At 43.0% G+C, this 24,921-nt stretch overlaps 1 protein-coding gene across 2 annotated transcripts; it reads left to right on the top strand.

Annotated features, from left to right (window-relative positions):
- The first annotated feature begins 2,400 nt into the window (after nucleotides 1-2,400).
- LOC105517535 lies at nucleotides 2,401-17,793 on the top strand. Of its 2 annotated transcripts, XM_011950083.1 has the most exons (5): nucleotides 2,401-2,455; nucleotides 12,371-12,477; nucleotides 12,718-12,840; nucleotides 15,894-16,025; nucleotides 17,482-17,793. In XM_011950083.1, the coding sequence occupies exons 2-5, from the start codon at nucleotides 12,474-12,476 to the stop codon at nucleotides 17,583-17,585; spliced, it is 363 nt and encodes a 120-aa protein (XP_011805473.1). In that variant the 5' UTR covers nucleotides 2,401-2,455; nucleotides 12,371-12,473; the 3' UTR covers nucleotides 17,586-17,793. The 2 variants fall into 2 exon arrangements, with proteins under 2 accessions (XP_011805473.1, XP_011805472.1); XM_011950082.1 differs by lacking the exon at nucleotides 2,401-2,455 and having other exon boundaries at nucleotides 12,322-12,840.
- The last annotated feature ends 7,128 nt before the right edge of the window (nucleotides 17,794-24,921 follow it).

The following is a 24,921-nucleotide window of genomic DNA, read 5'->3' on the forward strand; positions in this document are numbered from 1 at the left end:
CTGACATGTGGGGATTACAATTTGGATTACAAATCCAGATGAGATTTGGGTAGGGACATAGCCAAACTATATCACTATCCTCAATCTTTCACCTTCTGAAACAATTTTATTCAAATACTTCATAAACATCGTTAACCTCATCTAACACAGGTTTCCAGAATATATTATCTTCATTTCCAAGTTATTTTTTAAATAATGCTTTTGAATTTGTATATAAATAATGCTGCTCCTGAAAAACTCATCCCAAGCTAAAAAGGATCCATTTGTATCACATCAATGAAATTTATTAAAAAAAAAAAAAAAAGAACTTCTATAAATCAATAGTTCTTAATGCTGGCTGTGAATTAAAATCAACTGGGGAGCTGTAAAATCTATCGACACCTGGGCCCTTGCCCCCAAATAGTGATTTTACTGACCTGGAGTGGGTGCTAGGAGTGGCATTTTCTAAAGTTCCTCCCATGATTCTAATATACAGCCTGAGCTGAGAACCGCCGCTTACCTGTATATAATGATCCCCGCAATGGAATTTAGGAGTTCTTGATTATACACAAGAATCACCTGGAAATCTTTGTAAACCTACTGCTGCCTAGATTCCACACGCTACCAAAATCATAATTTAGCTGGGGTTAGGCTCCAGGTGTTCTTTGTTTTAAAAACACTTCAAGTGAATCTCACTTGCAGCCAAAATGGAGAACCTTCAATTACTATTTAAGAGTGTGGCTTTAATCATTCTGAGCAAACTGTCGCAAGGACAGAAAACCAAACACTGCATGTTCTCATTCATAGGTGGGAACTGAACAATGAGAACACTTGGACACAGGGTGGGGAACATCACACACCGGGGCCTGTCGTGGGGTGGGGGAAGCGGGGAGGGATAGCGTTAGGAGATATACCTATTGTAAATGATGAGTTAACGGGTGCAGCACACCAACAAGCCACATGTATACCTATGTAACAAACCTGCACGTTGTGCACATGTACTCTAGAACTTGAAGTATAATTTTTTTAAAAAAGTGTGACTTTACCTGTGAGCTTTCAAAGGCGGTTTAACTCACCATCAAATATTTATTAAAGGAATTCAGCACAGCTGTGGGGTCACATCACCCTCCCCAACCACCTGAATGACCCCACAGCTGTGCTGAATTCCTTTGCTTCTGTTTCCATTGTAGCCAGTGACCTCCAGATGCATCAAATGATAGCCCTGATTGAGAACGTGTTAATCCAATGTGGCTTCCTCAGATGTGTATGGTACTTGCTTGTCCTAAATAAAGGAATGGAAAGAATGCCTCCTAAGGTGAGAGATTTTGTCAGGACTCCAATACGAAGTGATTCCCTCTTTTCTGAAAGATAAATTGGGAAGAAAATGTCACTTTATATTTACATATGTTTTTAATAACTACCCTTTCTTTATTTTATTTTTTGAGACTGAGCATCTCTCTGTCAGAGTCTCTCTCTGTCGCCCAGGCTGGAGTGCAGTGGCACGATCTCAGCTCACTGCAAGCTCCGCCTCCCGGGTTCATACCATTCTCCTGCCTCAGCCTCCCCAGTAGCTGGGACTACAGGCGCACGCCACCACACCCGGCTAATTTTTTGTATTTTTAGTAGAGATGGGGGTTTCACTGTATTAGCCAGGATAGTCTCGATCTCCTGACCTCGTGATCCACCCGCCTTGGCCTCCCAAAGTGCTGGGATTACAGGCGTGAGCCACCGCGCCCGGCCAGTAACTACCCTTTCTTAAAGTGCTTACTACATCTAGGCACTATGTTAAATGTTTACCTGATTTCATTTAATACTTAAAAATGCATACAGGACATATAATTATTATTATTCCTGGCCAGGGGAAGGCCACACCTATAGTCCCAGTACTTTGGGAGGTCAAGGTAGGGGGGAATCACTTGAAGTCAGGAGTTTGAGATCAGCCTGGCCAACATGGTGAGACCCTTTCTCTACTAAAAGTACAAAAATAACTGGACGTGATGGCGCATGCCTGTAGTCCCAGCTATGTGGGAGGCTGAGGCATGAGAATCGCTTGAAACGGGGAGGCAGAGGCTGCAATGAGCTAAGATTAGGCCACTGCACTCCAGCCTGGGTGACAAAGTGAGATTCTAGCTCAAAAAAGAAAAGAAATACATTATTATTCCCATATTGCAGAATATGAAGTCCCTTTGTCTAAGGTTACTACCCAGTGGGTGGACAGAGACAGAATGGCACCCAGGTCTGCAGTGTCCAGTGCTGTACTGCCCCCTTCTGGCCATCCTCTAGGTGCTTCCCGAGGCCCCAGGACTTGTGCCCCAGTGAACAGCCTGGTGGATGGACAGCATGGCATCGTAGTCAGCAGAACTCCTCCCTCCTCCTTGCTGTTGTGGTTCAGTCCAAACCCCCCAGCCCCAACATTCCCTGGTTCCCCAGCTCTGTGACATCACAGACAGCCTTCTGTCCACTCTGCCAGCTGCAGGTGAGTGGGGCTCACGTGAAGTTTAGACCAAAAGGCGGGAGGTGATAGTTTTTCTGTACCAAAAGAGACAATGTCCCCACCACTCCTGGACACCTATTAATTTTGCTCCAAGAAGCAATCCCCATCCCTCATTTGCTTTAACCTCACTGTTTCTCTCTCTCTCTGGGTCCCAGTCTTCACCTGTGCTGAATGACCTCCCTCACCCCCGCCCGCAACGCCAGAAGCCTTCCTGTTTAACCTCATTGATCTTTCTTCTGATCCAAGTGCAATGGGGTCACTAGAGACCTGAAGTTCCTAGCCCACTGGAGGACAACCCAAGGGCCCTCTTCTTTGGTTCCTGCTTCCCTCTAGAGGGGGTCACTGGTAGTGCAAGAAGTGCCACACACCCCCTAGGCATCTTCCCTACGTATTCATCAGCATCAGAACCTTCATTTGTATTTATTAAGCCTTTACGACACACCAGAAAGCTGTGCTAAGCACTTTCCATCATTATTTAATCCTCAGAACTACCTTCTATTGTAGATACTATTATTATCATCCCCATTTTACAGGTCAGAAAACAGATTCAAAGAGGTCATAAATTCTTCTAAATTACCTAGCTAACAGTAGATCTCCAAGAATTAAACCCTAGAGAATGTGCTTGTAACTGATACACTGCTGTCCCTAAGCGCCTTTTCATTTCTGAAGAGGGTTCAAGAGCTCAAAGCTCTCTGCCCTCAACACTCAGAGGAGAAAGTGGTTCTACTACCCTCTTTCTTGCAAAATTGTCTGGTAAACATGTGAAGAGACCATCAGTACAGGGTGCCGACAAACCTACACTTCAAATCCCTGCTGACTGATAATATGGATGATCTCCAAGGTTTATTTTTAATTGAAAAAAATCAAGGTGCAAAACATGGTGTATAGTAAGCTATCATTTGTATTAAAAAGAGAAAAAGAGAATTTGAATAACTACATTTTCTTGTATATCCATAAGCTGCTTTGGTGGAAGATGCCTCCATTCACTACATGACACAAAAACTGAATTTATTTCTGGTTAAACAAGGGAGAACTGTACTTGTATGGCAAAGTCCCTGCACAAAGCTCATGGCTGATGCATAAGGGGCTTTGGGAGGTGTTGAGTTCACGCACTGGTGGTGTTTCAGAGACAGCAGTGCTTGGGAATGGTAGACCTTTAGCTATGAAGTGTACCTACTGGCATGTGTCTGTTAGAATGGTTACCAAGGGAGTTTCATTAATAGATTAAATGGGTATCACACAGGTTCTGGGGATTTGTTGTTACCGTGGTTACAGGGCAATCCATCGTCATCTAGGAATGTGGGAGCTTCTCTTTTTATTCTCATTCTCTGCCTTCTGGTCCTCCCTCAACCAAAGCTGCAGGAAAGACCCTCCAAGATTGTCCAGATCTTCACCACTGTCATTGGCTTTTCTTGAAAACACAGTTCCATTTTTCCATGTACAGATACCTGGTTTTCATTTTGAGTATCAGTCTGCCTCATTTCTTTCTCATTTTTGTCTTTGAATCATTTGTTGCACCATTTGTCAAACCAGAGGCTACATAAAGCATTCAGCTCTCTAGACAACAGAACCTGAATGATGCAAGACAATGATAATGAAGGCCAGGCGCAACGGCTCATGCCTGTAATCCCAGCACTTTGGGAGGCCAAGGCTGGCAGTTCACCTGAGGTTGGGAGTTCGAGACCAGCCTGACCCAACATGGAGAAACCCCCGTCTCTACTAAAAATACAAAATTAGCTGGGTGTGGTGGTGCATGCCTGTAACCCAGCTACTCGGGAGGCTGAGGCAGGAGAATCGCTTGAACCCAGGAGACAGAGGTTGCAGTGACCCGAGATCACACCATTGCACTCCAGCCTGGGCAACAAGAGTGAAACTCCTTCTCAAAAAAAAAAAAAAGAAAAAAAAAGAAAAAGGACAATGATAATTAAAAGTATTTTCAAAAGGATGTGAAAGCCTCTCTGGAATCATGCCCCATGATTTCCCTGGCATGACCATCTATCTTTGATAGCCAGACTGCTTTTTCTTTGGGCTTAGCTATAGATTAACCTCACCTGTGATATTAATCCAGGCACAACAGGGAGTGTTAGCAATGGTGCAGACTCCCCTAATCAGCTAAAATAAAACCCGAAGGTTTCTGTGATCCATAATTACTTGAGCTAAGGATTTTAAATTGGTCAGGTGTACCCTAGGATGTGGGCTATATGATTTTCTATGTCAGTCAAGGTGAGGGGGGGAAAAAGCACTTTAAATTGTTCAACTCAGAATCCTCAGAAGTCTGTTTCACGTACTAGTAGCTAAACCCCCAAGAAGGGTTTCATCCCTTCAGATTCTGTATAAGAAGGCATAGTCCACTGTGGGTGCTGGAGAATCATGCACTGGAATGGTCTAAATATTCATCATGAAGAATAATTAGTCTTAATCATAGTTGGAATAGAAAAGTCTGATCTCCACATAAGAAACAAACCGTATCAACAAGCAAGCAGTATAGCTTATATTTATAGCAGTATAGTTCATCTATATTTATAGACAATGCCCCTTGGGAGTTTAGAGGCAAGATAGGAAAGTGTTAAGTGCAAAAGTCTCCTCAGAAAGACTCAGCAGACAGATACGGACAGCTGTCCTTCTGACATGGAACATTAGTTCTTCTAATGACCTTTCTACATACAGTAAGTGCAAGTGTTCTCCACAGACTCCAAATTCTTAAGGAACAGAGGGAATTTTGCTCCTATCTTTATTTCAGGGGCCAGTTGTGTTATCTAGTAGGCCATAAGATTATTTTGATTTCCAGTTAACATTTTAGGACTCTTGGAAAATGATGAAGATATCCACACTAATGGAATTTCCCATTCCAATTGATTTTTTTCTAAATCCCCTATTTTAGATATGAGCTTTTGCACAGAGAAGAAAGGGCTCCTTTTACTTATACTCTTTGCCCCAGAATGTCCTTTGAAAGTGTCCTGAAGTCTATTAAGTCACCTATTGATTCATCATTTTGTTTGTTATTAATGAATCTTTGCCCTATCTACCCTTAAGAGAAAATCTTTTGAAATAGTTTCATGTGGCATACTTCCTATTTTTCTTACCCTCTCAAGTCCATTTTTAAAAATATTAGGCTTAGATGGGTTATTTGAATCTTCTGAGCTTTCTCATCCTGCTACTCTTAAACATTTTCCCCATCGTTGAAGGTCAAAAATTGTATTTATTTATTTTTTTTTTTTTTTTTGAGTCAAGATCTGTTGTTGCCTGGACTGGAATGCAGTGACATGATTATAGCTCACTGAAGCCTTGATTTCTCAGGTTCAAGCAATCCTGTCTCCTCAGCCTCTGAGTAACTGGAACTGCAGGTGCACACCACCATGCCCAGCTAAATTTTGATTTTTAGTAGAGATGAGGTATGTTGTCCAGGCTGGTCTCAAACTCCAAAACTCAAGCAATCTTCCTGTCTCAGCCTCCCAGAGTGCTGGGATTACAGGTGTGAGCCACTGTGCCTGGCCTGAAGGTCAACAACGAAATGAACTAATTGGTACAAATATGATAGTCCAAGACAATTAGTAATGAACAGAATCCTGAATCCCACAGGATATAGAAAACAAACTTTCTTTTGTTCTGAAATTTGGGAAGATTCTATTTTTACCCAACTCAACTCTTACTTGGTTTAAATTCAGCCTCTCTGGATCTACCTTCAGTGCAGAAGTTTTAGGCGGGTATTGGGCAATGTGATTGTTCTTTTCCAGAAAAATGCTCCCTGAAAAATTTATTTGGGCAACCAGGGGAAGGAATAAGAGGAGTATAAGTGGGTAGTAAAGATCAAGTTGGGTGGAGAGAGAAAGAGAGAAGCAAAGAAAGTAGGTGTCAGAGGTTTGAGTGAGAGTAAGGTCTTTCTTTTTTTTTTCTTTCTGAGGCCAGAGCATTCCAGACAAAGAAGCCTTCTATTATATGTTTGACATTTTTGTCTTCTCTCTTCTCTAGAGCTCCTCTTAAATCTGATTTTTGACATCAAAACTTTGTCATCATGGCTACAGTAATCCTAAGTCATCTAGTGAATTTTTGCCATTTATTAAGACAAATACATGAGAGTACCTATAGTGGGAGTATATATATGGAGTTTTTCCAGGAAGAGGCAACAACCTTCATGCAGATGAGACCATGACAAGCAGGAAAGAGTACACTACAATTGATAAACAGTTTCTACTTGTGCACAGTATCTTGAATTTCTTGGCCAAGCAGAGCCTAAAAGAGGCCATATGATCAACAACCTGAAAATTACTGACTCTCGAATATAAGCTAAAAAAAAAAAAAAAAAAGTGACCTTCTTTTATGATTTACCAAGACAGAACACATGCTGACAAAGGTTTAGAGGGACCCAAGTTCAAGTTTTAGCAATTTCCCCTAGACAAATTAATTACCACTCCAACAAAACTCCAACCACTCAGGGCTGATGCATGGTGGGGGCTTGTCAGAGCTATGCTTCCATTCCTTTCTTATGAAGCACTTCCTTCTACATTCAACATACACAAGGCAGTCTGGAACAAAGCCAAACTCCATGAGGCAAGCATTTTTATAAGTGGATGAAGACAATGGAAACTAAAGCAAGTAGCAGAAAAAGAAGCAGATTAATAGCAAGGATGTTTGCTAAATGGTGCATCTCCAAAACAAAAGATCTAACTGCCTATATAAATTTCTATTTCTTTATAAATTATAGAAAAACAAAATAAATCCACTAAAGAGAGCTCAATAAAATACATCAGAGCTCAAATCACATTTAAAAAATAAAATCCCATGACATGACACTAAGTCTAGGGGAAAAAAAAGAAACCTCACCTGGCAGCAGATCCAAAAGACTATTGGAGATTGGGGCTAAATGGACCTAGTGAGTGCCCCCACTTTGACCAAAAAATCCACACAATGGGATATCTGTACGTGTCTAGCCTGCATCGTATCTAACCATAGGGAACAGCTTATGTGCAGAAAGTTAAAAATCAGTTAGTGGAAGGGAGAAAGGAGATCTGCTGGGCATAGTTTTTTCCAACAGTCAAGAAGGTTCATGTGTTTATTCAACAAATATGTATAAAGTACCTATTCTTTGCCCATCCCTGGGCTGAATGCTGAGGATACAAAAGTGAATAAAATACTGTCCCTACTTCCATGGACATTTGTCTATCTTGTGTCTTGTTCACTGCTATATCTGCAGCACATAACAGTACCTGGCACATGGCAGGTTTTCAGTAAATACATGGTAAATAAACGCAGAAGAAAAAAAAAAAAACTTGGCTGGACTTGGCTGGGCTCAGTGGCTCAAGCCTATAACCCAGCACTTTTGGAGGCTGAGGCAGGGAGACTGCTTGAGCCCAGGAATTCAAGATGAGCCTGGGCAATATGGCAAAATCCCACCTCTACCAAAACAAAACAAAAAAAAAGAGACTATAACCGGGCATGGTAGTGCGAGCCTGTATTCCAAGCTACCCAGGAGGCTGAGGCAGGGAAATCGCTTGAGCCTGGGAGGCTGAGGCTGGAATGAGCCCTGATGGTGCCACTACAGTCCAGCACAGGTGTCAGAGTGAGACCCTGTCTCAAAAAATAAAAAACAAGAAAAAAAAAGAAAAAGGAAAAAGCTCATGAACTAGTATCCAGACTGTCAACAATAGGCAGTTACAAGACAATGTTTCAGCAAGTATTTATTGATCATTTACCATGAGTTAGGCAGTCACTGTACAATAACAGTCTGTGATACAGGAAAACATGGTGGGCCAGCGGGGGAGTGCTGTGGGAGCACAAGCGAGGGACTCCTAACTCATCCCATGCCTTCCTGTAGCCCCTGAGCTGAATCCTGGAGTTTGATGAATGAAGGATTGAGGTGAGAACATCCCAGGCAGAGGGAACAGGATGTGAACAGATCCATTTAGTAAAAGGTGATTGGGAGAGCTGCCTATACAGCATCTCTTATGGCTGTAGAGCGGTGAGTGCAACCCAGAGAAGATGAGGCTGAAGAAAATAACAGTGGTGATCACAAAAGGAGTTGGACCTGCAGACTTGGGGACCCCCTTGGTGGGGCAGAGGGTTGTTGGGGAAGAAGAGAGATAGGATTTATATGTCTACCAGATAACTCTAGCTTTAGGTGGAGGCAAACAAGCCAATGAAAAAGTTTAAGCAGTGGTCCACGTGAGAAGTGATGGTGGCTTACACTTTGGTGAAGGAAATGGCAAAGGATTGACTGGGCAGACAGACTGAAGAGATATTTGGAAAGTAAAGTTCAAAGACTGATGAACATGAGCAGACAGCAGGAGGCTGGCAGGCTTCTGACTCTAGAGACAGAGTGAATAATAGGACCATCCCATAAAATAGGAAACACGGGAAGAAGATAGATATGCTTTGCAGCAGATGGGGAAGAAAAATAGTTCCAACAGGTAAACAGAGAGCAGAACTAAAATTGACTCATGAAACCATCAGAGTCAGCTTAGCATGTGAATGGGGTAAGCTGTGTCCTACAGCTTGTGATATTCCTGGCACAAAAACTACCCCCCACCTCTCTACTGACCCCAGGGCCCACAAATGCTTTTACTCAAGACAAGAATACATGCTAGTTTATTCTACAAACACCTTCAATTTTTATTCTACAAACAATTATTGACTTCCCACACTGCACTAGGTACTGCTCTAGACACTGAGAATAGAACAGTAAACCAAACAGCTAAAATCCATGACCTCATGTGACTTCTAATTTAGTGGGGAGAAGCAGACCTTAGGCACAGTAATTTAGCAAATTATGTAAAGTGTTAGGAAATGAAGCTGGGCACGGTGACTCACACCTGTAATCCCAACACTTTGGGAGGCAAACACGGGAGGATCACTTGATTCAAGACCAGCTGGGGCAATAGAGTGAGACCCCTTCTCTTAAAAAAAAAAATTAAGAATTTGCTGGGCATGGTGGCATGCACCTGTAGTCCCAGCTACTCAGGAGGCTGAGGCAGGAGGAGCCTAGAAGTTCAAGGCTGCAGTGAACCATGATTGTGCCACTGCACTCCAGCCTGAGCATACAGCTAGACCCTGTCAAGAAAGAGAGAGAGAGACTGAGAGAGAGACAGAAGGGAAGAAGGAAGGAAGGAAGGAAGGAAGGAAGGAAGGAAGGAAGGAAGGAAGGAAGGAAGGAAGGAAGGAAGGAAGGAAGGAAGGAAGGGAGGGAGGGAAAGAAAGAAAATGTCTGAAAAGTAAGCAAGGAAGAGTTAGGAAGTGTTGGGGTACTGGACAAGGGAGTATAATGTTTGTTGTTGTTGTTGTTGTTGTTGTTGTTGAGACGGAGTCTCGCTCTGTCACCCAGGCTGGAGTACAGTGGCTGGATCTCAGCTCATGCAAGCTCCGCGTCCCGGGTTTACGCCATTCTCCTGCCTCAGCCTCCCGAGTAGCTGAGACTACAGGCGCCCGCCACCTTGCCCGGCTAGTTTTTTGTATTTTTTAGTAGAGACGGGGTTTCACCGTGTTAGCCAGGATAGTCTCGATCTCCTGACCTCGTGATCCGCCCGTCTCGGCCTCCCAAAGTGCTGGGATTACAGGTTTGAGCCACCGCGCCCGGCCCGGGGGGTATAATGTTAAATACAACCGAGAAAGTCTCACTAGAAAAGGTGACATTGAAGCAAACACTTGAAGGTAATGACAGAATGTTGTTATCTAAGAGAACTGAATTCCAGGTAGAGAGTAAAACAAGCACAAATTGTTGAGTTGAGAGCTTGCTGTGTTTTAAAACTCAGCAAGGGGGCAAATGGAATTGGGGAATTGAAGGAACTGAAGACAGAGTTGGTGATGAGGGTTGTGAGTGGACAGGAGGGAAGCAGGATGATTACATTACAGAATATCTTAAGACCCAAGTGAGAACTTTGGTTTTTCTTCTGAGGAATATGCGAAACCACTGAACAATTTTGGAGAAAAGAAAGACTAAGAGAAAAAAATCTTTTTGACTCACTCCTTTCGAGGCCAACGTGGGAGGATCACTTGAGTCCAGGAGTTCAAGACCAGCCTGGGCTACATAGGGAGACCCTGTCTCTATAAAAACTGCAAAAATTAGCCAGGTGTGGTGGTGCACTCCTGTAGTCCCAGCTACTGGGGAGGCTGAAGCAGGAGGATCACTTGAGCCCAGGAGTTTGAGGCTGCCGTGAGCTGTGATCACGCCACTGTACTCCAGCCTGGGTGACAGAGTAAAATTCTGTCTCAAAAAAAAAGTTCGCATTTACCCCCACATATTTGCTATTTCTTATCCTATTCATCCCTTTCTGTAAACGTGAATTTCCATCTGGTATCATTTTCCTTTGATCTTTCAGCATTTTTTGCAGGCTGGGTCTTCTAAAGACAAATTCTCTCTATTTTTGTTTATCTTATAATGTCTTCATTTTGCCGTAATTATTGAAGGATGTTTTCATGGAATATGAAGTGAAAGGTTTACAGGTTCTTTTTTTCATCTTTATTTATTCCAGTTGTTTTAAGAGCCTGCTCTTTAGTTTACTTTTTGGCCATTTGACTAAAATGTGCCTAGGTGTGATTTTCTTTTTGTTTTTCATGTTTGGTGCTCACTGAGTACTTATGTTGATGCTTTCTATCACATTTGGTAAATTTTGGTAAATTTTCAGCCACTCTTGCTTCAAACATTTTTTCTGTCCTTGGTCCTTCTGAGAGTCCAGTAATGCGTGTATGTTACACAGCTTGGTAGCATCCCGCAAGGTCACTGGTGTACCCTTCATCCTTTTTAAATCTTTTTTGCTTTCTCTGCTTCAGTTTGGATTTTTATCGACCTTTTTGCAGGTTTACTGATCATTGCTTTTGCTTTGTCCAATCTGTGGTTAACCCTACCCAATACATATTTTCTTCAGATACTGGTTTTTATAGAACTAAAATTTCTATTTGATTCTATTTGAGTTTCCATTTCTGCCTTCCATATTATATCACTCCGTCTACTATTCCCACTTTTTCCTGTCCTTGGAAGTTTTGAACTAAAGATGACATGATACATTTTAACAGAACTACCCCACCTTTTGTATTAATTATGGAGGAAGTCCAGGGTAAGAGAAATAAGGAGACCAGTTAGGAAGTTATTGCAGTAATTCAGGCAAGAGATGATGGTGGCTCCGGCCAGGGTACGGCAGTAGAGAAAATGAGACTCAAGTGCCTATAACGAAGGCAAAACTCACAAAGCAAAGTGAATGAGGTATTGTGAAGTACACCTAGCCAATACCATGATCAGAATTTCCTTTTAAAGGGGGGTTTTGCCACAAGAAGGGGAGTGAGAACAGAATGTATCCAGAGATCTGAAAAACTTGACACACAAATAAAGGAATCGGGAACTAAAGCAAGGTCTTATAATCCTGGACCTTCAAAACTAGAAAGATCCTTGAAGAGATTATCTAGTCTAACTTCTTATTACTGATGAGGAGCCGGAGACACAGAAAGAAGCACGGACCTACCCAAAGCCGTCCAGCAAATTAGTGGCAAAACCAGAATTTAAAGCTACGAGTCCATATGCTTCCTTTCCATAGGACCTGGACCAGCTGGGATCATTTGAAGCCAGGAAGTCACATGAAGAGAAGGGAGGAAAAAGGAATGACCATTGATTGAGCACTTATCGTATACCTAGTACCACAGGAGCTACTTTTCATATATATGATTCTTTACTCCTGCAAAGTAGGCACTGCTATTCTCATTTTTCACATGATAAAAGTGAAGTTCAAAAAGGGTAAAGAATCCACCCAAGAACATGCACCTGTTAATGGGGTAGGACACAGAGCTATCTGAAACCTGAGCATGTTTACGTGCGTGTCTGCATGAGGTGGGATTTTGCTGTCATCAGATCCTATCTGGAGTGCGAACACAGGTGAAGGACTAGCGTTTTTCAGCCACAGTCTTGTGTTTACTTAGGAAACAGCCCAGCCCAGTGAACTGGGCTCAAACCAAGATCGGCTGATTCAACAAGGCATCCCTGCAGACAAAGCTGGCAGAGTAGAGATTTCAACTCCTTTCCATGGGTAAGAAAATTTGTACAGAATAGGAAAAAAAAAAAAAAAAAAAGGCCTAGGCAGAAGGGACTGGATCTGCTGGCCATGGGAAGCTACAGAAGATTTGGGAGAGGGGAGGAGTATTATGTTAATACCCTGGGAGAGGCTGACCCAATGATACCCCCCCCCCCGCCACCACAGTCAATTTCCAATAGGCATCTGGAATTCAGATTCCAGAACCCATGCCCCTCATTCCTTTGCCTCCAACAGCAGCCCACCAAAACCTGATCTCGAAGATCTTCTGTTTATGCTGCGGGGACTGTCAGGAGCCCTATGCCATCAATGACTCCAAGGTTCCCAGTCAAACCCAAGAGCACAAGCCATCAACCCAAAGTAGGTATCAGATAAGGACACTCTACTGCATGGCCTCTCTAAACCTCAGTTTGCTCACTCTCTACCTGCTGGGATACCCCCAAACTGCCTTCATCTTTTGAGTGATAATTCCAATTTAAAATGAGGTGGGTGTTGGATAGCTAAGTACTCAAACCAATAAAAAAGAGAGCTTAAACTCTTGCACTTAAAGTGTAGTCTACAGACCAGCAATATTGGCATCACTTGGGGGCTTGTTACAAATGCATTTTCAGACCCTGCTCCAGACCTACTGAATCAGAACTGGCACTTCAACAGGATCTCCAGGGAAATTTGAATATACATTATAGTCTGAGAAACACTGGATTAAAGACTATAAAAATAGTGGGTTAAGATCCCTGTTTTGGGGGCAATACATGCTAGTTCAAATCTCAGTTCTGCCACAGAAGTTGGGCAAGTCTCTTGATCTCCCTGAGCCTCACTGTCCTTACCTGTAAAATAGGGCTATTCACAATACATCATTATTTTTCAGGATCATTGGGAGGGTAAAATGAGGCAATATAAATAAGCATCTGGCTCAGGGTCTGGCACAGAGTAGGCACTCAACATACAGAAACAATATATAGGTATTGATCAGGATAGAGTATGTTCTGCTGCTAAAACAAATAAGCCTTGAAATCTCAATGGTTTACAAAATAAAAATGCATTTCTTGCTTACACAAAGTCTAGTACAAACCAGCCATCCCCCTTTTAATCTTTAGCCAGGGCCTCTGGAACATGAGGCTTCCTAGGCTACCATGTCAAGGGAAGAGAGAGAGACAGAGAAGACACCCTGGCCTTCAGTTTGTAATCAAAATCTTCTTGAAGATCCAGGAAAAGAGATCAAGCAGAGAAGATCAGGGATCAAAATCAACTATTTCAGACAGAAAAAAAAAAAAGGAAGCATTGTTGTCAAAATCAGCCAAATTTAGGACTCACACAAATGGCCAGGAGCCTGGCAGACTCCCACTGAGAGACAGGATAGTACAATGATTTGTTCTGACAGAAATCCACATGTGAGGGTCTTTAAAATACTTTCCCCGGAAGTAGAGTCACAATAAAAATCAAGAACCTTAAAAATATGAATGCCTTTTCCCAAGGGAGGGATGATGATAATTACTGAGAACCTATAATATGCAAAGCACTGTCTAGGCACTGGGGACCCAGCTGTGATCAGATAAATCCCTTACTGTTTCAGAGCATATATTTCACATTTTAACAGTAAAATGATATTATTTAATCCCCACCATAACTCGAAGAAGTGGACATTAGTATTCAAATTGAACATACTATTTTGCAGATCTGAATGAAGAGGCAGGCGGGGGTTAGGCAAATAGTTAAGGTATGCAGCTAATAAATGACAGAGCCGTCTATCACAGAACACAGCTCAGACTGTCGACAAAATTCGTTGTTGTTCTTCTAGAAACCTAGAAGTATATAAAGACAAAGTCTCATATACAACAATGTTCATTGCAACAGTATTTATGGTAGAAAAATTTGGGCTGGGCACAGTGGCTCACACCTATAATCCCAGCACTTTGGGAGGTAGGAGCATCACTTGAGCCCAGGAGTTCAAGACCAGCCTGCGCAATACGGGAAGATCCCACCTCTACAAATAATAAAAAATTAGCCAGACTGGGCACGGTGGTTCACGTTTGTAATCCCAGCACTCTGGGAGGCCAAGGTAGGTGGATCACCTGAGGCCGGGAGTTTGAGACCAGCCTGGCCAACATGGAGAAACCCCGTCTCTACTAAAAATACAAAGTTAGCTGGGCATGGTGGCACATGTCTATAATCCCAGTTACTCAGGAGGCTGAGGCAGGAGAATTGCTTGAACCCGGGAGGTGGAGGTTGCAGTGAGCCAAGATCATGCCATTGCACTCCAGCCTGGGCAACAAGAGCGAAACTCCGTCTCAAAAAAAAATTAGCCAGGTATGGTGGCACACACCTCTCATTTCAGCTACTCAGGAGGCTGAGGTGGGAGGATCGCTTGAACCCAGGAGGTCGAGGCTGCAGTAAGTCATGATTGCACTACTGCACTCCAACCTAGGTACCAGAGTGAGACTCCCTCAAAAAATAAATAAATAAATAAATAAAAAATAAAAAATCCAACATTAGACCTTTGGTTAAATAAATCTTACATTATTCAAAAACTAGAATATTGTACAACCATTTTTAAAAATTATTGACATGAAAAACTATTTATGCCATAATGTATATAAATAAAGTCAAATGCAGGGCTGGGTGAGGTGGCTCACATCTGTGATCCTAGCACTTTGCGAGGCTGAGGCTAAAAGATTACTTGAGGCCAGGAGTTCGAGACCAGCCTGGCAACATAGTGAGACTCCCACTCTCTACAAAAAAAATTTAAAAATTAGCTGAGCGCAGTGACACATGCCTGTAGTCCTCGCTACTTGGGAGGCTGAGGCAGGAGGATTGCTTGAGCCGAGGAGTTTGAGGTTACAGTGAGCTATGATCACACCACTGCACTCCAGTCTGGGCAACAGAGCAGATCCTTGTCTCAAAAAATAAATAATAAATAAGTAAAATTTATCCATAATACATAGGATATGACGGACTATGTAAAATATGCATAGGAAAAGACCGGAACTGTGATAATAACTTGGGGAAGAGGTGTTTGGGGTCACTTTTTCCTCTTTAAACTATTCATTATTTCCTAACTTTTCTATAAAGCATATGCATTACATTTATAAATGGAAAAAAGTTAATGTCTTAAAAGGAATACATACTTTGCCCTGAATTGATAATTATACATTCTATGCACATAACAAAATTTCATATGTAGCCCATAAATACATACAAATATAATGTATTATTTTAAAATACACACTTTGAATTCAGCACCTACTTGTGAGGGGAAGCCCTCAGAGGACAGGAGGTGGTAGTTTCAGGTACACCCCCACCCCATAGTAACCCCCACTTGTCTGTATGCGCTGCTTCAGAGCCTGCAAAACACCTTCACTTCCGTGATCTCACCTAAGCCTCCCCATGTGACCCTGTGGAATTCTCATTGCCAGATCTGCAGCTTCAGAAGGATGTGCTTGACAGACAAAATCCCAAGCGCATTAACGCAGCCTCCCATTTGCCTTCAAGAACACCCCTGATTCAGTCAAAAAAGAGCACTTCCTCCAGCAGCAGTGAGTTTGAGGGTGAGTCCCAAATTGGGGTCCTAACACTGACCAGAAACCCCTAGACAGGGAGCCTGGTCCTGATAACCAGACCCCATTGATATTTCAGCTAAGCGAGATGGGGAGATGGAATCGCTCCCATCAAACAGCCCCAGTCATATTCCAGAGCACACTGGGGAGACCCTAGAGTCTAAGACCTGACTCCACTATCTTCCAAGCTAGGAAGAGGATGAAGAGGAGCAGGTCTGAGGGGAAAGGGCACACATCCATGCTTTCCTTTCAAAGCTTGGTGGCATCATCTTTTTTTCTTTTTTTCTTTTTTTTTTTTTTTGAAATGGAGTCTCCCTCTGTTGTCCAGGCTTGAGTACAGTGGTGCAATCTCTACTCTCAGCTCACTGCAACTTCCACCCCCCAGATTCAAGTGATTCTGCTGTCTCAGCCTCCTGAGTAGCTGAGATTACAGGTGCCCACCAACATGCCTGGCTAATTTTTGTATTTTTAGTAGAGAAAGAGTTTCACCATGTTGGCCAGGCTGGTCTCAAACCCCTGACCTCAAGTGATCCACCTACCTTGGCCTCCCAAAGTGCTGGGATTACAGGTGTAACCACTGCACCTGGCGTCATCATCTTATACGTGTATTTTTCATATGCTTAGTTGATGTCTACTTTGGCCACTAGACAGTAAGTGCCAGGAGGGCAGGGCCCACATCAGTTTTGTTCCCTGTTATGCCCCCAGATCCAGCCAGGTGCATGGCAAGTAAACAATGCCAGAAAACACTTGTGGATTAAATGTAGTTCAACTGGGGGTGAAATGCCTCCAGGTCATGGAAGAACAGATGCCCAATCCCAGGACGGGGGCACAGCCCAGGAAGAAGAAATGCAGCCACATCGCTGGGCAGCAATTCTATGCCCAGGTGGTCTCACATAACTCACAGCCACCCCAGGAGTCCTGTTGAGAACTAAGGATTACCCAACCCAGTCATTTTGAAACCCCCTTGAAAACAACATTTCACAGAGTCCAATTTCTATAAAAGACCAAAGAGGAACAGCTCTGCTTGAATCAAGCTTGAGAAGGTAGGAACCCCACTACCTCACCCTCTCCTTCCTTCTGCCCTTCCCACCCCCCACAGGGGTGAGGTTCACAGAGGGAAAGGGACTTCCTGCGAGTGCGCTAGGGAATGACGTAAGTGTCAGAGCCACAATGGGCCCAAGTCTCCTACCTTCTATGTCACTGTGCTTTGCCAGACAGCCTACCATCACTGAAGCCACCAACCTAGCACAACGCAAAACACACTGCAAGAAACTCCTCCTATCACAAAAGACTTCCAAGTCCTAAGCTAGGGGCTGCCTTGGGTCCCTTGGGATTCAAGAATCTGAGGAATTCTTGATACAGCAATGGATACAAACAACAAGAACAGTTCATCCAAGCCCTATTCAAAGGCCTTCACCCAGCATAATGTTTTCCTTTCTTCTTTCAGATCTGAATGCATATGCTTCCCAAAGAAATTTTTACAAGAGAAACTTAAACCGCTACTGCCAGGAGCGCTGGCCATTCCAGCCGTGCCTCATTGGGAGGCCCTGAGCATTCTAGCCGGCGGCTGCACAGCTGCTGGGGCGCCTCCATGAGGATGCGGGCGGTGGACAGGAGTCATGAAGATGAATTCGGAAACTCCCCTGAAGGAGGAGAAGACGTCTGAGCCATCCTTGGGCCACCAAGCAAGAGTCACCCCAGCTCCTGAAGAAGCCCCCATGGGAAGTGCTGCCTCCAATTAAAGTTCTTGATTGCACCAGAGGATGTGTCCTTCTTCTTTTCCTTTCCCCCTTACCAAATAATGTCTTATTATTTTTAAATATATTGTCACATCTAACTAAGCTTTAAAAAGTTAGCCTATTGGCCGGGCACAGTGGCTCACACCTGTAATCCCAACACTTTGAGAGGCCGAGGCAGGTGGATCACATGAGGTCAGGAGTTCAAGACCAGCCTGGTCAACACGGTGGAACCCCATCTCTACTAAAAATACAAAAATCAGTGAGGTATAGTGGCATGCTCCTGTAATCTCAGCTACTAGGGAGGCTGATGCAGCAGAATCACTTGAACCCAGGAGACAGAGGTTGCAATGAGCTGAGATCTCACCACTGCACTCCAGCCTGGGTAACAGAACAAGGCTCAGAGAAAGAAAGGAAAAGAAAAGAAAAGAGAGAAAGAGAAAGAGAGAGGGAAAGAAAGAAAGAAAGAAAGAAAGGAAAGAAAAGAAGAAAGAAAGAAAGAAAGAAAGAAAGAAAGAAAGAAAGAAAGAAAAAGAGAAAGAGAGAGGGAAAGAAAGAAAGAAAGAAAGGAAGGAAGGAGGGAGGGAGGGAAGGAAGGAGGGAAAGAAAGAAAGAAAGAAAGAAAGAAAGAAAGAAAGAAAGAAAGAAAGAAAGAAAAGAAAGAGAAAGAAAGAAAGAGAAAAAGAAAGGAGGGAGGGAAAGGAAAGAAAGGAAGAAAGAAAAAAGAGAAAGAGAGGAAGGAGAAAAAATTTTAGCTTTTTGGATACCTTTTGAAATAATTCCAAATTTACAGAAATGTTGCAAAAATAATACAGAGAAATTCCCGGTTACCTTTTACCCAGAGTCACCAATTATTTAATTCACATTTTCCCCATTTGCACCACCTTAGCTCACTGCAGCCTCCACTTCCTGAGTTCAAGTGAGTGAACTCAGGAGTTCAATCCTCCCGAGTAGCTGGGATTACAGGCGCCCACCACCACGCTCGGCTAATTTTTGTATTTTTAGTAGAGACAGGGTTTCACCATGTTGGCTAGGCTGGTCTCGAACTCCTGACCTCAGGTGATCCACCCTCCTCAACCGCCCAAAGTGTGGGATTACAGGCGTGAGCCACTGTGCCAGGCCAAGGTATATCTTTAATAACACATGAGAACAGATATATACAGTGTACCTTTAGGGTTAACTTATAAGCATGAACTTTTTAGCCAAATGAATAAACATACACAGTTTTGTTAGATGCTCCCAAGCTCTCTTCTATAAGAGTATATGATATCTGAGATACCTGTTTCCCCATGCCCTCAGCAACTCTTTAGCCTCTCCCAATCCTACAGGTGAGAAATGGTATCTCATTTTGGTTTTAACTTGCATTTCTCTTACCATGAGTGAAGACTAACATCTATTCATATGTTTAAGGGTCATTTTTATATGTTTTTATTAATTATCTGTTTATGTCTTCTACTCTTTTTTATTTTTCCCATTAATTTTTGAGTACTCTTTATATACTAGAAATACTAGCTCCTCAAAGTCAAGTTTATTAATGTTTCATTGAATCTGGACTTCGGGTTATCATTAGAAAGCCTTTCCCTACATCCAGTTTATAGAGGAATTCACCCACACTTCTTCATTTGCTTGTATAGCATTATATATTAGAAGTATAACCTGTTCCATTTGGCATTTATTATTATGTATTTAGGAAGTATGGATCTAACTTTACACTTTCTCCTAATGATTACTTAGTCATTTCAGCATATTTATTAAGGAGAATATCTTTGGTCCAATCATCCATCTGAGATGACACCTTTATCATATACTAAATTTTCATATATATTTTTGTCTCTTTCTGAACTTTCTATTCTACTCCACTGGGGAGTCTGCCTGTTTTATTCTTGTTTGTATTTTCATGTAAATGTTAGGATCAATTTGTCTAGCGTCAGAAAAAATCTTGATGTTATTTTCATCATGATTGTGCTAAATTTATAGATTAACTTAGGGAAAATTATAAATCAGGAAGAACTGACACATCTATAACATTGATTCTTCCTAACCACCAAGCAATGGCTTTTCATTTGTTCAAACCTACTTTGTCGGCTTTCAGGACTGTTTTCAAGTTTTCTTTATATTAATTTTGCAAATTTCTTATTAACTTTATTCCTAAGTATGTTATCTTTTGTTGCTATTGTAAATGGAGTTTTCTCTCTCACTATTGTTGTAGTTATTGCTTGCGTATAATAACACTATTGAGTTCAGTATGCTAATTGTATGCCTTGCTTCCCTTCTGAATTCTTTCATTGTTTGAGTAGTTTTCTTTCTGCTTTCCAATGGTTTACCAGTAATACTATTATGTCATCTGCAAGTAGAAATACTTTAACTTCTTCTTCTAATTTTTATGTCTGATTTACCTTGTCTAATTGTAATGGCTAATGACACCGGTACAATGTTAAAGTTAGTAGATATCTGTGCTTTGTTCCTGATTTTAAATAGCTCCAGTATTTGCACATTAAGGAAGAAGTTGAGTTTAGGGCAAAGGCTTAGAGGTAGAGATAAAGAGAGAGTGCCATTTTATCATATGAATATAATAGCCATCAACTCCCTCTGTTTTCTTTTTTCCACATCTATAAGAAAAAAGGCACATAATTTCTTTACTTATATTGAATCAAACTTCCATTCCACAGATAAATTTCACCCGACCATGATTTACTATCCTCATACTATGAGGTTGGATTCTGTTCGCTAATATTTTATTAAGTATTTTTGTAACAGTATTGGTAGGTGACATTGCCTTGTAATTTTCTTTTTGTATTATCCCTATCAGATGTGGTTATCAATATACATTAGCTTCACAAAAAGAATTTGGAAGTTTTACTTTAAATGCTCTAGAACAATTTATGTAGTACTGTAACTGGTCTTTCAAAGCTTGGTGAAACTCTCCTTGTGAAACTCTCTGGACCTGTTGCCTATTTGGGGGAGGGTAATTCCTTAATAAATTTCTTCTACAGAAATTGATAGTTTCTATCTTTAATGCAGTCAATTTAATAAACTGTATTTTCCCAGAAAATTATCTACTTCCTAGTTTTTCAAACTTTTTAAAATAAAAGTATGTTATGGACTCTCAAGATTTTTACAATTTCTTTTGTTTCAACAATTATTTCCCCCTCATTCTTTCTAATTTTATATATTTGCGCTTTCTCCTTTTTTTCCTGATTAAGCTACATAGTATTTCTATTTTGTTAATTTTTTTCAAAAAAAGATTTTGATTAATTAGATGTAAATTCTGCTTTTAAACTTTTGGTTACTTTGTTGTTCTTTTTCCAGCTTTTAGAATTGGGAAATTATTTCATTCTTTTATTTTCTTGATACAAGTGTTTAAACACTGTGGTAGACAGAATAATGACCCCACTGCGAAACATTAAAGTTGAAGATACAATTAAGGTTGCTAATCGGTGACCTTGAGGTAATCCACAGTTACCTGGGTGGGCCCCATGTAATCACATTGGGAGAATCTGCAGCCCACTCTGGGGCAGGTTTCTGCCACAATAGCACAGAGGCCAGGACAGGAGAGGAGGCAGCAGCGGTCGGGAATTCACCAACAACCCCTTCCTGGTGATAAGGGACTGAATTGTCATGTGACTTGCTTGGCCAATGAAAACACAGCAGATAGGACACTAGCAGGGGCTTAGGAATGTGTTTTCACAGTGGGGCTTGCTGTGTCTTCCTCTAGCAGCCCCAGAAGAACACGCCTGGCTGCCTACTAATCCAAAAGGGGTAAGAGACAAGTGGGGCAGAACCACTCCAGCCGACCTGATAGGGACAGTGGACATTATGGCATGGTGGACAAAGTGATGGGCCCCTGGAGAGGGGCTCAGCATATGTCCTCCCTCCTCCCTTTGTGGTTCAGTCCAAACCCCACTGTCTCCAACATTCCCTGGTTCCCCCACTCTGTGACATCACTGCCAGCCTCCTGTCCACTCTGCCAGCTGCAGGTGAGTGAGGCTCATAGGTTAGACCTAAAGGTGGGAGGGGGTAATTTTTCTGTACTAAAATAGAAAATGCCCGCAACACTCCAGGACACCAATTCACTTTGTTACAAGAAGCACCCCTTATTTGCCTTGACCCCACTGTTTCTCTGTCTCTGGGTCCCAGTCTCCCCTCCTAAGGGCTCCCCTAGCTCCAGACGACTTCCTGTTTGACCTCATTGATCTTTCTTACTCTGATCAAAGTGCTGTGGGGTCCCTAGAGAACCAAAACTCACAATCCACTGGGGACAGCCCAAGGGCCCTTTTCTTTGGCTCCTGCTTCCCTCTAGAGGCGGGCATTGGTAATGCAAGAAACACCACACCCCACTCCGTCCCAGCCAGCATCTCAGTGACATTAAACGCTTGCTATGTGCCGGATACCCTGCAAAGCACTTGACATCTTTATGTCACCAAATCCGCACAATGGCATTCTGCGGGTAGGTTTCACCATACCATTGTACAGACTGGAAAACTGAGGTTCAAGGAGGCTAAGTGGCCCGAAATTACACAGCAAGATGCAACAGGAATTAGGAACTGAAGTCCATCTAAGTTAAAAAGGAGTGTGCTCTTAACTGTTATGCTGTTCTGCCAGACTTCAGATGGAGTCTTTCCATTTAAAAACCACTCACCATCAACTCTTGGAGGTCAAGGTGGTTCTGAACATCTCATTTATTGTATAGACAGAATAAACTCTGGCTTCAGATAAAACTACATTAAAATCCCAGCTGTTCCTGTTGGCTGCCACACCTGAGCAAGTCACCTTTCTTAGGCTCAATTCCCTCCATCTGGAAAATCAGACAAAGTCCCTTCTTTGCAAGGTTGAGAGGAAAATGAAATGAGCTCAGAGATGTCAAAGGACCTGCCCAAATGCTCAATGAATGTCAGTGTTCTTGACATCATGGCTATTTCTATTCCCATAACTTTCTGAGATTAAAAAAAAAAAAAAAAAGCCTGTTCATGGAAGGGAGAATGGGGTGAAGGATTGAGCTTCTTGATGGAGGTGACACCTGAGCTGTGCATGTTGCAGCTTGTGCAGAGGCACAGGGATGGAACAGTAAGAGAAAGTCTGGAGCACAGCCAGCAGCTCCTATGGCCGAAGAGTAGTGACTGAGTTGGAACCAGTGGAGCTGGCAAAGTTGACAGGGGCAGCTCCTCAGACAAGTTTGAACAGCAGAACAGGGGAGCCACTGAGGGTTTAAGGCAGAGGAGGAGTGACCTAACAGGATTGGCACCAGGGACAGATCTTCTGGTTGCAGATGAGCCACCAGAGAGGCTAGTGGGAAAGCAGTGGTCAGGATCCAAAGACAGGAGGCGCTAGTGGTGAGGGCAATGGGAATGGAGGGTGGCCGACAATGGAGATATTTATGGGATAGATTCAAAAGGCCTTGATGAATGTGAACAGACGGGAGGTAAGGGGTGCCCCATTTCTAGCTGCAGACACAAAATGAATAGTGGTACCTGTCTCCAAAATAGGAAACATGAGAGGAGGAAAAGCAAGTTTGGGATGGAGAGGGTGGGGAAGAGAGGTGGTCCCACCAGCAGGCAGCCAAAAGCAACCCTATAAGTCACCCATAAAGCCATCAATCAACTTGGCAGGTGGGTGAGGCAGGTGGTGTCCTGCTGGTTGTGACATTCCTTGCTGCTCCCTGGTGACAGCACCTGCTTGGACCCTGAACCAAAGTGAGATACATACAGGTTCATCCAACCATGCCACAAATGCTGTTAACCACCTGTCCTACACCCTGCACTGGGGACTCAGCAGCGAACACAGGAGACTCCCTGCCTTCCTGACTTTACTAATGGGAAAGTGAGTACGAGAACATAAATAAATTCTAGGCTACTTCTGAACATGACAAGGGCTGCAGAGAAGCATGAGGTGGGGAAGGGAAATAGAGAGTGCTGGGAGTGGGGAGGAGGCTTAAACAGAGGGAATAAATGGAGATAATTAAATAGAGTAAATGGGCCAGAGAAGGCCTCACTAGAAAAAGTGTTCATGGCCGGGTGTGGTGGCTCACGCCTATAATCTCTGCACCTTGGGAGGCCGAGGCAGGCAGATTTCCTGAGGTCAGGAGTTCGAGACCAGCCTGGCTAACATGGTGAAACCCCGTCTCTACTAAAAACACAAAAATTAGCCGGGCATGGTAGTGCGTGCCTGTAATCCGAGCTACTCAGGAGGCCAAGGAATGAGAATCGCTTGAATCCCGAAGGCGGAGTTTGCAGTGAGCTGAGATCACCCCACTGACCTCCAGCCTGGGCAATAGAGCGATACTCCATCTCAAAAAAAAAAAAAAAAAAAAGATAAAGTGTTCTCTAAGCAAAGGTGTGAAAGAAGTGAGAGAATGAATCTTGTGGATCTCTAGGGGAAGAGCATTCCAGCAGAAGGTGGAACAAACGCAAAGAGCAGCGTGTTTGGTGTGGCAGGAAAGGGATGAAGGGTAAAGTATCAGTAGACAGTGAGGGACAGGTGGATAAATGGTTAGATTATGAGTTTTTTCAAGAGAGGCCCAGGGAAGGACTTTTCTTTTACTCTGCATGATACTGGAAGCCACTGGGAGGTTCTGGGCAGAGGTGTGACATGATACAATGTCTGTAGGAGGAGGATTCATCTGTGTTGATGCTTAATGCTGATGCTTTGGAGCCGTTGCAATAATCCAAGTAAGAGATGCTGGTGACTGAGGCTGGAGAGGAGCACTGGACAGGTGGGAAGCCACTGCCCAAGGATGAGGCCATGGAGTGAACCCAGTGTGCTGTGACTGACACACAACCACTGATGATGGAAATTTCCAAAGTGGGGCTTTGGCCACAGAGAAAGGGGAGCAAGAGCAGATGGCCAGAGCCTGGAAAAGAGAAAGGAGGTTGGGAATAAGATAGACTTACAACCTTGGGTCATCAGAGCTGGGAGAGTCCTTGAAAAGATGGATGATGCAGCCCACTGACTTCCTGTGGCAGATGCGGGGGACCTCAGCATGGGCTAGCCCAAAGCCACACAGCAAGTTAGTGGCAGTGCCAGGACTGGGACCAGCGAAGCTGGGCTGCATCATCATGCTCCCATGCGACCTGGGCCCAGCTAGAATAATGGAGCCAACAAACCATATGGGAAGACAATGAGCACAGAAAGCATTTTGAGGCACCTCCCATCAG

This window comes from Colobus angolensis, unplaced genomic scaffold, assembly GCF_000951035.1.
Source record: "Colobus angolensis palliatus isolate OR3802 unplaced genomic scaffold, Cang.pa_1.0 Scaffold301, whole genome shotgun sequence".
Lineage (NCBI taxonomy): Eukaryota > Metazoa > Chordata > Mammalia > Primates > Cercopithecidae > Colobus > Colobus angolensis.